Source organism: Scleropages formosus, chromosome 13 (genome assembly GCF_900964775.1).
Source record: "Scleropages formosus chromosome 13, fSclFor1.1, whole genome shotgun sequence".
NCBI classification, from domain to species: Eukaryota; Metazoa; Chordata; class Actinopteri; order Osteoglossiformes; family Osteoglossidae; genus Scleropages; species Scleropages formosus.
Genome location: NC_041818.1, coordinates 14,269,908 through 14,286,040, shown reverse-complemented (window position 1 = coordinate 14,286,040; position 16,133 = coordinate 14,269,908). Strand labels below are relative to the sequence as shown.

Genomic DNA, 16,133 nt, shown 5'->3' with positions numbered 1-16,133 from the left:
AAGCCTTGATGCTGGCACTTTGGAGTGTTGGCGCTGCATGATTTTGTAAGAATGCGGCAGAAATTATGTGCAGTCAACAATAGGACACACTGTAGGCCCAGTTCCAAAGAGCAGTGGAAGTGAAGAGGTGAAGAGAAAAGAGGGAAACTGCAGTTGTACCTATCCATTCACCTCTTTCTAGACAAGAGCCTTATTCGGGGCATTAACTACTTTCAAAAAATACATTTGGATCTGGAGTCAGGTAGCGACACAGATGCAAGTTCATCTGTCAGGAGCCAGCATGTTCAGGGATGGCTGATCCATCGACTCTTTGCTGCCGCTTTGCATAAATGGAAACCAAGTGTAAGGAATATATGGCAAAGCGTCCCAGCCCAGAGCCAGTCCCACAAGAAAGCGAGGGAGGGAGTCCGTCTCGGCACTAAGGGAGAGAGCGAGCGTGACAGGCACAGAGAGGGCAAGAGAGCGACAAGGAGTCAGAGCTAATCGGGGGAGCGAGCCCCTAGTGCCAGAGAGAGTGAGAAAGCCAGACAGGACCACACAACCAGGCTCAGACTGCTGCCTTTCTCCCATTATGACATACCTAACATTGTTGGACGCCCTGGCCTTGTTGCTGCTGGTCTGTGCCCCCATGGGTCACGCAGGTGTGGTGGAAGACTTCAACCATGCAGAACGGTGCAAGGACTCCCTTTTCATGGGCACCCCGCCACGGGGCTACCTCAGCACCTCCTTGAAGAAGATCTGCCAGCGGTACGAGAACAAGCCCCGCTATGCCACCCTCTACGACCCCCAGAAGCACATCCCCATCTATTCCGCCTACACCTTCAAGAAGTCCGACGGGGAGAAGCGAGTCGACTTTCCCTGGATGTATGAGCCGCAGGTGAGTCCGGTTCCTGCACCATCTCTAATAGACCCTCTTAGCATTTCGAACATCTCTGCAAACAATTCATTGTGTTTAGTCCACGTTAATACGAGCTCTGTATAATGAGAAATCAAGGATACATGTGCGCAAGTATTATGATAACATAACAAACTTATGTATATGTGGAGTCCTCAAAAGAGTTAAAACATATTTTTAGTTAAAGCAACAGAGTAAAAACCAAAAAGAATGGCAAACTTTTATCTAAAGCCAAAGTGATATGTTCTGCAAATAATATGCAAATGAGGAAATATGCATAGGGCCGATCATCTACATTTACATTTATTCATTTAGCAGACGCTTTTGTCCAAAGCGACGTACATCTCAGTAAAAGTACAATTTATGTATTACATTGAAAGAGACATAGCTGGAGACGTGAAAGTCTCAAGCAAACCGAGGTTTGTTCCCTACCACTTGCTGCACCGAGGTTCATCGTTCAAGTAGGTGCATAAGACACAGGATAGACAAATCACAATACCCACGCCAATTTTTTTTTATTATTTTTTTTTTTTTAATTAAATATTATAAAATACACAAATGAGCAGTACAATACCAGAGTAATGGCTGAATAAAGGTTGTATCTGGGGATGCTTCTGGAGTTACAATGCGTGAATAGTTACACCATAGAAGAGCTGAAGAGATCTTGGGAGAAGTGGATCTGGAAAAGGTGGGTTTTCAGACCCTTCTTGAAAACAGAGTTTCTGCAGTTCTTAGTGACAGGGGAAGGTCATTTCACCACAACGCACCCAGGACCGAGAACCTCCAAACTTTGCCTTTTGTGCGCGGGACCACCAAGCAAGCAGAAGTAGATGAGCAAAGATGCCTGGCTGGGGTGTACTGGTTGATCAAGTCCTGTAAATAGCCAGGAGCAGTTCTATTGATACAATTGTACATAGTAACCAGGGTTTTGAATTTGATACAGGCAGCTATTGGAAGCCAATGCAGAGAGATGAGTAGAGGAGACACATGGGAGCACTTTGGCAAATCAAACACAACTCGTGCAGCAGCATTCTGTAGAAGCTGTAGAGGTTTGATGGCATTAGCAGGAAGGCCACACAGAAAAGAGTTGCAGTAGTCCAGGTGGGAAGTCACCATGGCCAGGACAAGTAGTTGGGCAGAGTCAGTAGTGAGGTAGGGACGGATCCTATGGATATTATGCAGGATGTATCTGCAGGACCGGATTGTAGCTTCAATATGTTGAGAGAATGACAGAATCGCATCAATAGTTACTCCCAGACTCTTAGCAAAGGAACTAGGCGAAATGAGCGAGTTGTCCAGTTTGACCGAGAGGTCGTGACAGGAGGACAGGCCAGCTGGGAGGTAAAGAATCTCTGGTTTGGAGAGGTTGAGTTGGAGGTGGTGATCATACATCCATCAAGAGATGTCTGACAGGCAGGCAGCAATGTGTGCGGAGATGTCTGATGCACCAGGTGGAAAGGAGAGGAAGAGCTGGGTATCATCAGCATAGCAGTGGTATATGAATCCATGGGAGGCTATGACCGGACCAAGGGAGGAGGTGTAGATGGAGAAAAGAAGAGGACCCAATACCGAGCCCTGTAGAACACCGGTTGAGAGAGGCAGAGGAACTTGGCAGGAAAATGTTAGTGGTATCATCTGTAGATAGATCTAAGAATTGTGGAGCAGAAGGGAGGGCGGCCAGAGTAGCAGAAGCAAAACAGGAAGGTGAGAGAGATTTTAAGTTGCAGCGAAAGGTGACAACGGGTGCAGGAAGAGACGAAGAGTTAGTGGTGAGGGAGGGTCGAAAAGAAATGAAGAAGTGGTCAGAGACATGCAGCGGAATGACAGAGAGAATGGGACAGTCACAGTTGTGGGAAAATACAAGGTCAAGACAGTTGCTCGCTTTATGAGTAGTCTAACCCTTACTTTTTAAAAAAAAAAAAAACTGACCTGTTGACTCTGCTCACTATCTCCATTGTTGTTTCATGTGATCGTCTCGAACCCCTGTACCACCATATCCCTGTCCTGCCGTGTCCACTTCTCCTTTGGCAGCTGTCCTCAGAAAAGGGGAGCAGCAACATGGAGCCCTTCCCCCAGACTCACATGCACATGAACTTTGAGGACACACAAGCAGTCCTAGAGGACTTTGCTGACGTAGACAGGTACGAGAGGGGTCAGCTGAACCCGGACCAGCACCAAGAGGACCCCATAGACAAGGCCGCCACCTACACGCTGACCAACGTGGTGCCTCAGGTGCGGGAGTTCAACACCGGTTCCTGGGCCAAGCACGAAGAACGCATCCGCCTGCGTCTCAACAACTACTGTCGGGGGAAGGCCTACATAGTGACTGGAGTCACCACCTCCGGGAACATGATCCGCCGGGACAATCTGGACCGCGTGGCCATCCCGCAGTATATGTGGTCGGCCTACTGCTGTGCAGACTTTGACCACAATGCACCTTACTTTGTGCGTTATAAGTTCCCAGTCTATGGTGTGTATGCTCTCAACGACCACATCGGCAATCAGGTCATAGAGCTGCCGCTCAAGAACCTCGAAAAGTTCCTTAAAAGTAAGATGAATGTGGACAAAAATTTCCAGATCTTCTACAACGACTGTGTTGCCGAATCTTGAAATGTGCACAAGCGTGGAACAGCACAGTCCTCAGTGTCACGTGTTTAGTGATGTGTTCTGCACCATAGCCATTGCCGAAAATGTCACATTTCATCATTTGAAACAAAAATCTGTTGTTCAATTGTTGTTCATTTGTTTACATGTACTTACCTTCCAAAAGCACCCATATGGTAAAACAGCAATACTTTGTGGATAACCCTGATGTCTGTAGTTTAGAGTTGAAAATGGTCAATACTTAAATAAATAATTAATAATACATTTATTTCTTGGTTGCACTGCAATTTGTCCATCTTGACATATGACATGATCAGCTCACTAAAGCACAAGCTGTTATGAACACACCACAATGTGCACAGCAACCCAGAAAAGGTTCCCTCAGTGAAGCAACCAGCACCTTCACTGGTAGTACTCTGTACTGTAGGTTTACAACAGATTGTGTGTCTCCTGTCCTATTTATCAGAATGTACAACACTGCCGCAAAAAAGAGCTCATTGATTATCTCACTTACTCCGGAAACACTGGCTGCAAGGCTAGTATGGGTGCACCCTGGATGCGACACCATACAACAGTCCATTGCAGAGTAAGAAAATATGCACACAATCACCCACACAGGCAGACACACTATGAGCATTGTAGCATTGCCAATGCACCTGAACTGCATGTCTTTGGACATTGGGAAGAAACCAGAGCAGCCACAGAAAACCCATACAGACACTAGGAGAGCATGCAACTCCACACAAAGGTACAACCAAACAGCTAAGGAACTGTAAGGCAGCAGCGCTAGCTCATTAAGTATTTTAGAGATAATTTGGCCTTTACAGCAATAAAAAGGATTGGATCACAATGCATCTGGCAAGTTTAAATCGAGTCCAGTTTTTTTTCTTCTCACTCCAGAAACTGACAAGTGCTTTGAAATTGAACTCAGGAACACAACAATCAATGGAGTTCGCTCTTGGAGCTTCCAGTGTGGTTTGAGCTGCATCTTTCCAACATGACTTTGATCCCCTCATAGTAGGTGTGGGGCACTTCTAAGCAATCGTTTCCAGCCTGTGATGCAGCATTTTTCAGAATACATTGTAAACAGTTTTAAGAGCATAAGGCTACTTTTATCCTCTACGGTCTCCCTATCTCTGAACTTTAACCATTCAGAGAATTTGCACAACCAACAAAAACAACACCCAGGACTAGTCACGAGTAGGAAAGGGAAACTGGAGAAAATCGATGTACAAAGGGCAGAAGCATATGGTTTACATCTGAAACAGAAAGGTCTTACATAAACTACTCATTCAGTAAAGCACTGAAAAGGTGAGACTGAACAAACCACAGCACAACTCAAGCATTTATGGACTTGGCTGGATTTTCCAGCAGCTGAGCTTTTCATTAAATTGCTGTACCAGTTGTTGACCAAATGAATCACATGATTCAAACTTTGCTTTAACTTGGCAAAGACTGATGTGAGTTTCTTATTTTAAAGAATAATATAAAACAGAATTAAAGCTCCTTGCATTTACTCAAGAATCAAGACTCACTATTCATATATCATTTCTCAAGGCAGCAGCTTGACTAATGTATGCTAGCAAAATAGCAATAAACAAGCAAGGTGTGCTTTAATAATCCTGTGGTTGTATTTAAAGCCATTCATCCTTTGCTGAACACACTTTATACCAAATTATGCATATCTTAGGAGATAACATCTGCCAAATGTATTAATGTAAAATGTAAGCCAGTGCATTAATCATTTCCACCCAGCAACCAGTGTTATTCTAAGACATTCATCAGATATGTACGGTTTCCTGTTTGGAACCGACAGATCTTCTGGCACATATTTCAAACAAACCCTTGTCTGCTTCTAGCAATTTTGTCCAAAAAAATTAGAGAACCCCACAAGAGGGCAGTGCAGCACAAAGAAAAGGTGAGAATTCCTGACAAGGATCATCCTAGCAAGGCACTGAACTTGCAAAAAATACCTGAAAAACACAAGACATACGAGCAGGTTTGAGCCCGCAATCAGTTTTCAGTGACTAATGAAAAAAATAATGTTCACAATTCTATAAAACTAACTGGGAGCATCACAGTTTTGCAACCATCATGCACAACCAATAATAGAACAGGTAAAAGAAAGGGCCTTCTGTCTGATACAGAGCATTTTTTTCTGGATATGAACATATTTTTTAAAAAAAAAAAAATTCAGGCATCACAATTTGTTACAAACTCTTCATATTGCCAGCCCCTACCATTACAGCATGGATATATAGAACACAAGACAGGATGAATTGTATCTAGTGGTAAAAGACAAAATCTCACGGTTGAAACATGCTGAAATCACATCCAGAGCTCAAGTACTCAGTATGAGCAATGAAGCAACTGGTGCTTGACCTTAGCTAAGCTTACCGTTTATATCCAAACTTGACCAAAATATAAAACCAAAACCTAAGAAATCCTGGCGCTCTTTAGTCATTGGGCTTTACAAATAAAAGACAGTAGAGTCTTGCCCATTTACTAGTACAACCCCTCATTTCTGACAGTGCCACTCTCAGAAGTCTGTAGATGTCTATGGTATTTCAGGAGTTGAGCACCACCTACTCTCAATATTTCTCTGATCGACTGTCACTTCCGTGCAGTCTGTGGCAGACAAAGGTTGTAGAAGGAGTTGTGATCCAGAGAGTCCACTCTTTTCCACACCACCCAACCCAGACGTTGCACCTCCCCGGTGTCCAGTGAGGGGCCATAGTAGTGTGGGTCCAGCACCAGCAGGTAGCTTCCCTGAACCCCTGTACACACACCCAGAATGCCCTTGGATGAGTTGTCTCTGTCCCCACCCATCATGACAGGAGACCCATTGATCCTAAAGTGGTGGTGAAGCTCCTCTGCCACCCCCTCCATCTCCGACCCTCCAGCTCGCACGTGCAGGATCCGACAGGGTACGTCATGATGGTGGTCAAGAATCATTGCCGCCTCACATGTGCCGATCCATTCCCTGCAGCCCAGAAAGGTGGCTGGCTTGTCACCCAGAACAATCAGATATTCCTGAATGTCAGTTATGCTGGGAGCGGCCTTCTGATTTTGCTGCTGTGGCCCATTCAGACATAGCCAGGAAGAGAGGGTCTGCAAGGTACGGTAGCCACAACCCCATCCCCGATCATCATGGCCATCGCAGCCATAGTGATAAAACAAGTAGTCTCCTTTCACCAGGGAACATCGGAGAGTCTCAGGTTCAGGGTTCGGGAGCCCGACATGGGGGTTCTTCAGCAAACTTTCTTCAGTCATGTATTCAACCTGTAAACAAACAAGACATATCATGGCATGATATGTCATGACAATGAGAAAGCTTTTAATAAGCATACTAACACCAACTGAAATATCATTTAAACACACACACACACACACACATTTCTGAACCGCTCGTCCCATACGGGATCGCGGGGAACCGGACATATTTAACTTATATTAATACACTACGGATTTAAGCATTATGAGAAAGCAGTGCATGAAGTACTCACTGACTATTTCATTTTTATGATCCCTATCGCGTACTGTCTACTAGTCGATCATTAAAAAATGCTCCACGACGAAACAAAAAAATATAACGGTTTTTTAACATATTTTTTTAAAAAGCCTGAGGGACATATCACATAAGTGGGTATACCTGAAGTATAAAAACAGTTTACACCCACCCGTTTAGCACATGCTGGTGGTTGTGAGATGAACGGACACTGTGGACCATCAGTTAATGAAACGCCACGTTCGAGCAAAGACGGCCGGAAACCGAGACTGACCACAGGTCCGTCGCTGAAATACGTCCCCAAATACAACATTGGCTCTTAACATTTGTTCCAGAGAAGTGAACTCAGCCAACCTAAAGTAACAAATACGATTTTTAGCTATATAAAATGTGCAACAATGTACATGGTTGTATTTAATTAATATGTATTTTATCCATGGATGTTATCTGTTTGAAAGACAACAGGTAATGTCGCGGTTGAAGACAGAGTAACCGGAACCTTCTCCATTCAAGTCCAACTACCCGCTCTTGGTACACATACATTTACATTTATTTATTTAGCAGATGCTTTTCTCCAAAGCGACTTCCAATGAACTCCATGTAGTGTTATGAGCCCACACACCTTATTCACCAAGGTGACTTACACTGCTAGATACACTGCTTACAATGATCAGGTGCTTTTCTGCTCTGTGCAATTCAGGGTTAGTACCTCCTCGAGTGAACTATGGCAGGAGGTGAGGCTTGAACCTGGGTCTTTGTAGTGCAGCTGTAATTATACCTTGCTCTATAAATGGGAGGGGGGACATGGTAGCACGGCAGGTGCAGCCAGTGTCTATTGTGTGGCGGGTCTGGGAATTGAGTCCTGCTAGGTACCCAGCAACGGACTGGCATCCCGTCCTGGGTGTGTCCTCTCCCCCTTCGGCCCTGTGCCCTGTGTTGCCGGGTTAGGCTCCGGCTCGCCGCGACCCTGCTTGGGACACGTGGTTGTTGACATTGGATGGATGGACATATAAATGGGCACATCGTTGTACAGCGATGTTCGACCCCATGTTCACCCTCACCAAGCAACTCTGTCCGCCACAGAGCCAGCCTGCCGCTCAGCTGCCACGACACGACCGCGTGGTCCTCAGGGGAGCGCTCTTCAGCTGGGCAAGGAGTCTCGAGCCACTCATCGGGGCCGGAGCGTGAAAAACGGAAGCCAGAATTACACATCTGAGATTTACACAACCATTATACTCAGTTAAATAACTAGTCATTCAGTACTCTTGCTACAGCTGTGATATTGCCTTTCTCTTCAGTCAACCCGTTTGAAACACTTAGACTCCACAGAATAATGCCTCAGTGAATATTAACTTTCAGACACAGCACAGTCCTACCAGAGTAATACACACACACACACACACACACACATTTTCAGAACCGCTTGTCCCATACGGGGTCACGGGGAACCGGAGCCTACCCGGCAACACAGGGCGTAAGGCCAGAGGGGGAAGGGGACACACCCAGGACGGGACGCCAGTCCGTCGCAAGGCACCCCAAGCGGGACTCGAACCCCAGACCCACCGGAAAGGAGGACTGTGGTCCAACCCACTGCGCCTACCAGAGTAATATTGCCTGTTTATTTCTTTCACAACTGCTTTTTTTTTCTGGGGTTCTGCTTTCTAAGGTGTATAAAAAGTGAATTGCATCTCCTTTTGCAGCTGTTACGGGTCAGTAAAAGGGCTGAAAATAGGTACTGGTGTAGTTGTTAGAGCTACTGCCTTTAGATTCAAAGATCAGAGGTTCAATCCTCACCTCTGGCTGTAGTACCCTTGAGCAAGATACTTACCCTAAATTGCTCCAGTGAGATGACCCGTCTTTATAAATGAGTACATAATTTTAACATTGTAATAATTGTAACCTTAACATTGTAAGTTGCTTTGGAGAAAAGTGTCAGCTAAATGAATACATGTATGTAAAACAGACTGGATTGTGGACCACCTTGATTCACTTCGCAGTGTTTAGAGCTCCTCCATGATGTTTCAGCATAGAAACAAATATATTTGTTCAATAACATTAATTTTTATGGGATGTACATATTTATGGGGTGAATTTTGTTAGCAGTCTAGGTTAAGTGGGCATTTGTGGAGACATTTTTATTTTCAACCATTTCAGAGTAGTTTTAATGTTGCTCAAAGTTGATAAAATATTAAAATACGCTTACCGAGTATTTTTCTGTAAAAGTGATAAAAATTTTTTTAAATAGAACTGATGTCCTGAGGCACTTCTGTATTATGCGGCTTTTTTAATTGTGAGTGACTTTGGCTTGAAAAACCAATCTAGTTATGAACAGAGTTCTGGTCCCAGTTGTGTTTGTGAGGTGAAGAACCAGTGTATGAGTGCTTCATATAAGAACTGCTCAAACATGGAAACAACTTCAGGCCAAAAACAGCAGTCTCCATTAGTCTGTAATTGCAATTACAAAGTTTGTGGGTAGGAGTGATTAGTGGGTTTCCTGTCCATTTATGGCAGGTAAGTGGCGACTGGTAGATTTACTCCAACAAGCTAGTGGTCATGCCTCCTCCGAGTGTGGTCTCTAATGCAGTCAGATCATCGAAGGAGCCAGTGTCATGCTGCCCGTGGAGTGTTTCTACAGGTCAGTACTCGCTATATTCACTTATGTACCTAGTATCCATCCTTAGGCATTGGGCCCTCCAGTTAAATTACATAGTACATATATAGTCCACATGAACTGTATTTGTATTTTTAATAATCTACTTCTGCTCTAAAAGTAGTGGAGTTGCACATACCTAAATTTGCTACTTGGTGGTTTCACACATAAGAGGTCCAAAGTCAAAAGATTCTTGGTTCTGTCTCCAATATGATGGAAGGAGTTCCCTCTCTCACTGAAAACTGCTGAATGCTCTGAAAATTTACGAACAGTCTAAAAATGCATCTCTTTCAGACCCACTTCTCTCCTGATATCCTGTCTGTTTGATGCACTTGCACTACGCTGTTTAAAAAAATATGTACTAGTACTGTACTCCCTATCAATTCCATGTACAGCTATTTGTGTAACATATGAACAATTTTGGTATTGGACTAATCAGCTGCACTGGAGAATCGCACATCTCTTCATCTGTTGGTGAAATGTGCTTTTGTTTACTCTGAGTTGTCCATCGCTTTAGAGAAAAGCATCTGTTAAATGAACAAATGCAAATGTATGACAGTGTGAAATCTTTCTGTTCTTGGCATTACAAACCGAAGTACAACACAAAGGTAATGGCTGCTGAATTTATCCATATTGTTCGAGCATCATCAGCCAGTACGTTCCACTTGACAGCCCTGCTCTACTGCCCAGGGGCTGTCCTGCTGAGCTTCTCCCTGCACATCGTGGAAGGTCAGGATGAATGATTGTGTTGAGGCTTTTTGCCTGTACTCATGGCTGTTTCCTTAATGACTCCAGTTATGTTTTTTTTTCAATTTTTTCAGTATGCTTTAATCTTTAAAAACTGCTACCCCCAAGGGCAGGATTAATTAGACCCCTATTAAGCTTAATTGGACTCTGAAGTCCATCAGAACGAAGACTTTCTTTCTTTCTTTCTTTCTTTCTTTTTCTTTCTCTACTGACTCTTTTTCTTAGATGATCGGCGTACTCCCTGCATGTCCACCAGTATGCAAAGCTGATAAGACTGCAAGCTGTGGTAGGTGCCCCTTAGCACCCTCCCCTCCACACAGGTCTACATTGATCACTATTCGACCACCCTCATGATCATATAGATGTGGCCTCCCTCTGATCATGCAGATCTTACAGTGTGGTTTGGCGCCACTCCCTCGGTGTCCCAACAGTCTAAGCCCAGCTATGCCTTCACAGCTGCTCATTGCTTGGTCCTGAATGACCTTGCACATGTGCTAGTCATCTGTGCTTCTTCATGGTCTGGTTATCAGTACTGGTTGTATTGCAGCTGTTTGGTCAACAATGTAATTCCCAACTCAGCCTCACAGTTTACTTCCCGAAGCTGAGACAACATGCTACAATTCACTGTCCAGGCACTTTAGTTTCCAAGTGACCATCAGAAACACGTTCGGATGCTGTGGAATGTATGAGGGAATGCCCTTTGCTTTTGACTTCTGTGAGGGAGGGTGCTTCTTGTCACTGCCAGATGTATTTGAACTTTCACCTGAAGGCCACCCAGCAGCAATCCTCCCGACTGATTCTTGGGTCATCAGCAAGCCCTTCAAAGGGGTTGGGGTTGAGTCCTAGCTCCTTGTGTGCACAGCTGTGTGACGTACATCTGTCATGCAGCTTGCAGGCACTGGAAAGGGACCATACTGTGTGCTGGTGCTTTGAGATCAGAACATGCTGACTGTGGGCCCCAGAGAATGTACATGGTCACTAAACACCCCTTTTTTCTATGGATCACATGTGTTTTGTCTGTGTTAATCATGTACCAAGCAATATACAATCATTCACAAACATACTAAAAAGGATGAGAAACGTAAAAGATGCTGATTGTTGGTTGATGTTGCGCAATTTATTTTCAATCTTAAAAACAAATTAAAGGCGTACCATTCGATGGCAAAGAAGGAAGGTTTGTATAACTGGTGCACATTTTCAGGATCCCTCTTTTGTTAGGAACTGTGTGTAATCCTCTATCCACTGGGGGGCTGTTCAGAGCACAAGTGATCACACACGGGATAGTTTATCCAGATTTCCTTTTCCTTTTGCAATGTGTAAATCTTATTGTCAGTGTGTTTGACACTGTGATCTGCAGCCTTCTATTTCATATTTTAGCTATTGAAGGAAGATTTACGACCAAACGGCACGCTGTTAAATTCCTTTCCAGAGTTCACAAAGAAGTTGCATTTAAACCCAAGGGACAATTATCAGGAGAAACAAAATTAAATAAACAAATGATGAGGTAAACATGTCTGCCCTCTTCTAGTTGGTATGTCTGGTGTTGGATACACATTCTGCAAGGCTCTGTTCTTTCCTGTCACAGGAAAAGGAAGTTTCTTGGACAGCAATGGTTGTAAGTATCGAGGTTCTAATGGGCCCTTCCTGTTAGTCTGTGACGTGCATTTAATCATCAGAACTAAAATATTTCTTTTAGCAATACCATCGTTCCATACATAGCAGTTGGTCAGGTAAATCAATGGCAAGTTACCCGCAGAATGACTGCATTGCAGCCACTGGTGGTTTTTTCGCATTAAATTCCAGCCTAAGAAGAGTCTTCAGAAAATCTGAGCACATTTCTAATCTCCCTGTATTTTTACATATTTTGTAAGTTTTCTGTGCTGCCTTTTTTCTTTGTACAAAACCAGTTAATTTGTTAGAAAAAATGTATTTAATTGTGTAAAAATAATTTTTTTTGTCCTGTGGAAAATATTGTCCATTCATAGAGGGAAGATGCTAAGGCATGGAGTGGAATAAATCTGAGCTTTTTCCTAGAAGCTGTGTACAACCACGATGCTTAGATAGGCAAGACAAAGATTTGCCCTGTCCATGCTGTTTTTGTTCAAGCTTTCTTTCCACAGTAGAACCTGAAGTAAGAGCCTCACATGATTCATCCTTCAAATATCAAAGTTCTGTTGATGGACCAATGGACCAAAATTGCTCAAAATTGGTGATTTAACGTCCTGTCAGATGTATCAGGAGAGGACAAAAATATTACCAACATTCATGATGGAGTTATACATAAAAATTAGGTAACAGGTTAAAATTGCTTGATCTCTGGGAGGGACATGCCCCCTTGTTATGTCTGTGCTTTAAACCAGTGTGAGAGCTGTTGCAGAACATTTTTCATTGTATTTGTTGCTGCTTAAGTGGTTGTTACCGGTTTACATAATTTTTCACTTATTATTCATTAAACTTTTCTCCAAAGCTGCTCACAGTGTTAAGCTACTTAGTTATTAATTCACAATGTATACAACTGAGTGACTTTTTTTTACTGGAGAAGTTCAGGCCAAGTACCTTGCTCAGTTGTACTTCAGCAGGAGATGGGATTCAAACCCTGATTCTTTAAGTGCAAACTACTACACTACCTGCAACTCCCCATTAGTTATTGTGTGTTTTAACCGATTGAAAACCCATACATTTTCAGAGTACATGCTTCTTTCGCACTCCAACATAATTTGTCCTGAAAAATCAGCTTTTAAAATGAACTCCTGTAGTTACGTGATGCTTCAGGTGTCCATCCATCTTTTTGTTCATTTGTGGGAGGCTGATTCTCTTGTGTGGTGTTTGATGTCACTCAGGTTCATAATTTAAACTGAAATTTTTTGTAAATACGAGTAGATTGCTCATTGTTTGAATCTTAGGGTACAAGTTTCCTGTGCTCGTAAGTCCAAATTCCTGTAATTGGAGTGTTCATTATGTGAGGGAAGTCTGTATCATGTGTTTGTGTCACTTGTTTAATCCAGTCCTTTATCTGTTATTAGGATTAAGATTTGCGGTCTATTTTCTAGACACAATCTTAGTTACATCTTGGAATCAAATGATTGTTGTTCAAATGGTTTGAATCTTGCCTATCATGGAGATTTTACAGTGTGGTTTGGCACAGCTCCTCTGTGCTCCTTGAGCTTCTCTCCACAGGTATTTCACAGAGCTTGGTGCTGGGCACCTTATTCTCATCCATCTATACCACTTTGCCGCTCCTGATTATTCTCACTCAGATTCTCCTACTGCTGACTACCAGGTGACACATCTTCCTCTCTTTTACTTCACTGGATGCAAATATGTCTTGCCTCATTGCAACATGTTTCTTGGATGTCTCTGCCTCCAATTACCAGTCACATCTGCTGCAGAACTGGACAACTTCTTCATCTCATCCACTCTGTCAGAAAAGAGCTTGGGAGTAACAATTGACTCAAATCTGCTTTGTTTCTGAAGACAATAGGCAGTTACTTTAGTACCACTGAAACGGCATTATCTTTTCTTTTAATTTGATAGTCATCTGTCTGTGTTTGACTTGTATATGTTGCTTTTGAGAAAATGGTAAAATGAGGCATTTTTACACTTTGGCCAAAACCACTGTTTTTGCCAGCACACAATACATGAGTAGTTGCCTGTAGAATCGATAGCAAACACAAAGGAAGCTGTGGAACATGATGTAATGCAAGTTTATGGAACGACTGGGAGAAGTGGGTCTGAAAGAGAAGTTTGGACATCCTCCTTGAATGCTGAAAGTGATTAGTAGTTCTGAGGGACAGAAGGAGTACATTCTACATCACTGGAGCCATTTTCCACAACATTCCTTTGAATAATTCATTATTTTCCCCCGAAACATAAAAGGATTATGAAGTTAGGTTATGTTAAACTTCTTTTACATATGCCCTTTTCAGGTGAGAAAATATATTGCATGTATGCAGTTTTTAGTGTTCTTTTGTTTTTACGGGGGCTTTCTGTACGTTTTAACTAATGCAAGCAAATATACATAATGGTGCTCATTAAAAAGTTTAGTAAATTTCTAAAATTCTGAATCTGAAAAGCCACTTCATATAATACAGTAGACCTTTATGCTCATTTGACATGTAGGTCTCAAAGCATGAGTAAAATCCATCCATCTACAGCTGGATCAGAGTAGAATAGAATAGAACTTTATTTGCCATTTGTACACATACACATGGTCCGGGCACATAGGAATTCTTGAGCAATGCTGAGAGAGTCAAACATAAAAACAACGTGTACACAATAAATACTCTAAAACTTCAATAAATAAAGCTGAAATAATACAATAAATACAAAAACTTCAGTAAAAGAGGGAGTAAATACTAAAAAAGGAGGAAATACTATTAAAAAAAGGAGGGGAGCAAATACTTTTGGGTTGGGCAGGAATAAAAAAACACAATATACACAAAGCACACACAAAGTACACAGTAAAATATCCCATACACAGTGAAATACACAGTAAAGACTACAATAATACTGTTAATAGTAATATTAACAGGCTAATGGTTAATGTTAATAATAATAATATTAATGCTCTGATGGTTATTGCACGTGTTATTATTGCACATTAATGCCTAATATTAACTTTATTCAATAATTTTGTCAGTTATGTAGATCTCTAGTTGGGCAACCAGACCAGGGGTTTACTGATGCTTTGAAGTGAGCTGATGAATTTGACAGTTATTTGTGACAGAACTACCTTATGGGTTTTTCTATATGAAACTGACCACCAGTGAATGCTGCCATTTGATTTCAGAGTAACTTTTCTTTAACAAAATATGCTAATAAAACTAATTTAAACCACTGGTCACATGTCAGTGCGATGGGTTTGGTTGGTGCCCACTTTGTGGCGGGTCTGGGGTTCGAGCCCTGCTTAGAGAGCTTTGCAATGGACTGGCGTCCTGTCCTGGGTGTGTCTTCTCCCCCTTCGGCCTTGTGCACTGTGCTGCCGGGCAGGCTACAGCTCGCAGCGACCCCGCTCGGGACAAGGGGTTGTTTACGTTGGTTGGTTGGTCACATGTCTCATTGGACAAGGCCCTGGTGAACACAGGGGGGCTTCAGTGTACCACATCAGTCCATGAAACCACCTGATTGCTAACATTGGCACATTGCATTATTACAATTCTAAACACTCTTTCGTCATTCATGGTGGCCAAATCCATTACTATCTAGAAGGTCAAGTTCAAATCTTTGACCTAGTGTTACTCCACCTTCCTTTCTAATAGCATAGTTTTTGTTTTAAAATACACTTGACACTTAATCTTAAAGGCACTACACTTAAAGGCATTTCAGTTTCACCAAACTTGAAAGAAAAACATAAATCATATGATATTTATGAAAAGATAATGAAATTTAGAAAGCTTATCAAAACTTCAGCTGTCTAAACTAAGATGCATCCAACCATTCTCAGAACCCACTAATCCAGTAAAGGATCATAGTGGTCCAGAGCCAGTCCTGGAAAGCATAAGGCACAACAGTAAACCCTTAATGGGACAACAGACCATCACATGCCTAGTCCCAGACTAAGCATAAAATAAGGTCGCCAGTGCTTATACCTTTAGATTGTTGGTGGAAAACTACACAAGGGCAAGGACAACATGCAAACTCTGCACAGACAGTGCTGGAGTCCAACCCAGAGAGCAGGATCTTTGAGGCGCCAGTGCTACCCACTCAGCCACTGTGCTGCTGAAGATTAA

The 16,133-nt window shown here is 42.7% G+C and overlaps 2 protein-coding genes across 2 annotated transcripts; one reads left to right on the top strand and one right to left on the bottom strand.

Annotated features, from left to right (window-relative positions):
• Positions 1–395: 395 nt before the first annotated feature.
• LOC108929707 (endonuclease domain-containing 1 protein-like) lies at positions 396–4,988 on the top strand. The gene is made up of 2 exons (XM_018744407.2): positions 396–877; positions 2,927–4,988. The coding sequence occupies exons 1-2, from the start codon at positions 572–574 to the stop codon at positions 3,503–3,505; spliced, it is 885 nt and encodes a 294-aa protein (XP_018599923.1). The 5' UTR covers positions 396–571; the 3' UTR covers positions 3,506–4,988.
• Positions 4,989–5,113: 125 nt separating this feature from the next.
• On the bottom strand, positions 5,114–7,261 carry ufsp1 (UFM1-specific peptidase 1). The gene is made up of 2 exons (XM_018744406.2): positions 7,180–7,261; positions 5,114–6,781 (listed from the first exon to the last, which is right to left on the bottom strand). Exon 2 carries the CDS (start codon positions 6,770–6,772, stop codon positions 6,113–6,115), a length of 660 nt encoding a protein of 219 aa, XP_018599922.2. The 5' UTR covers positions 6,773–6,781; positions 7,180–7,261; the 3' UTR covers positions 5,114–6,112.
• Between the last annotated feature and the right edge of the window lie 8,872 nt (positions 7,262–16,133).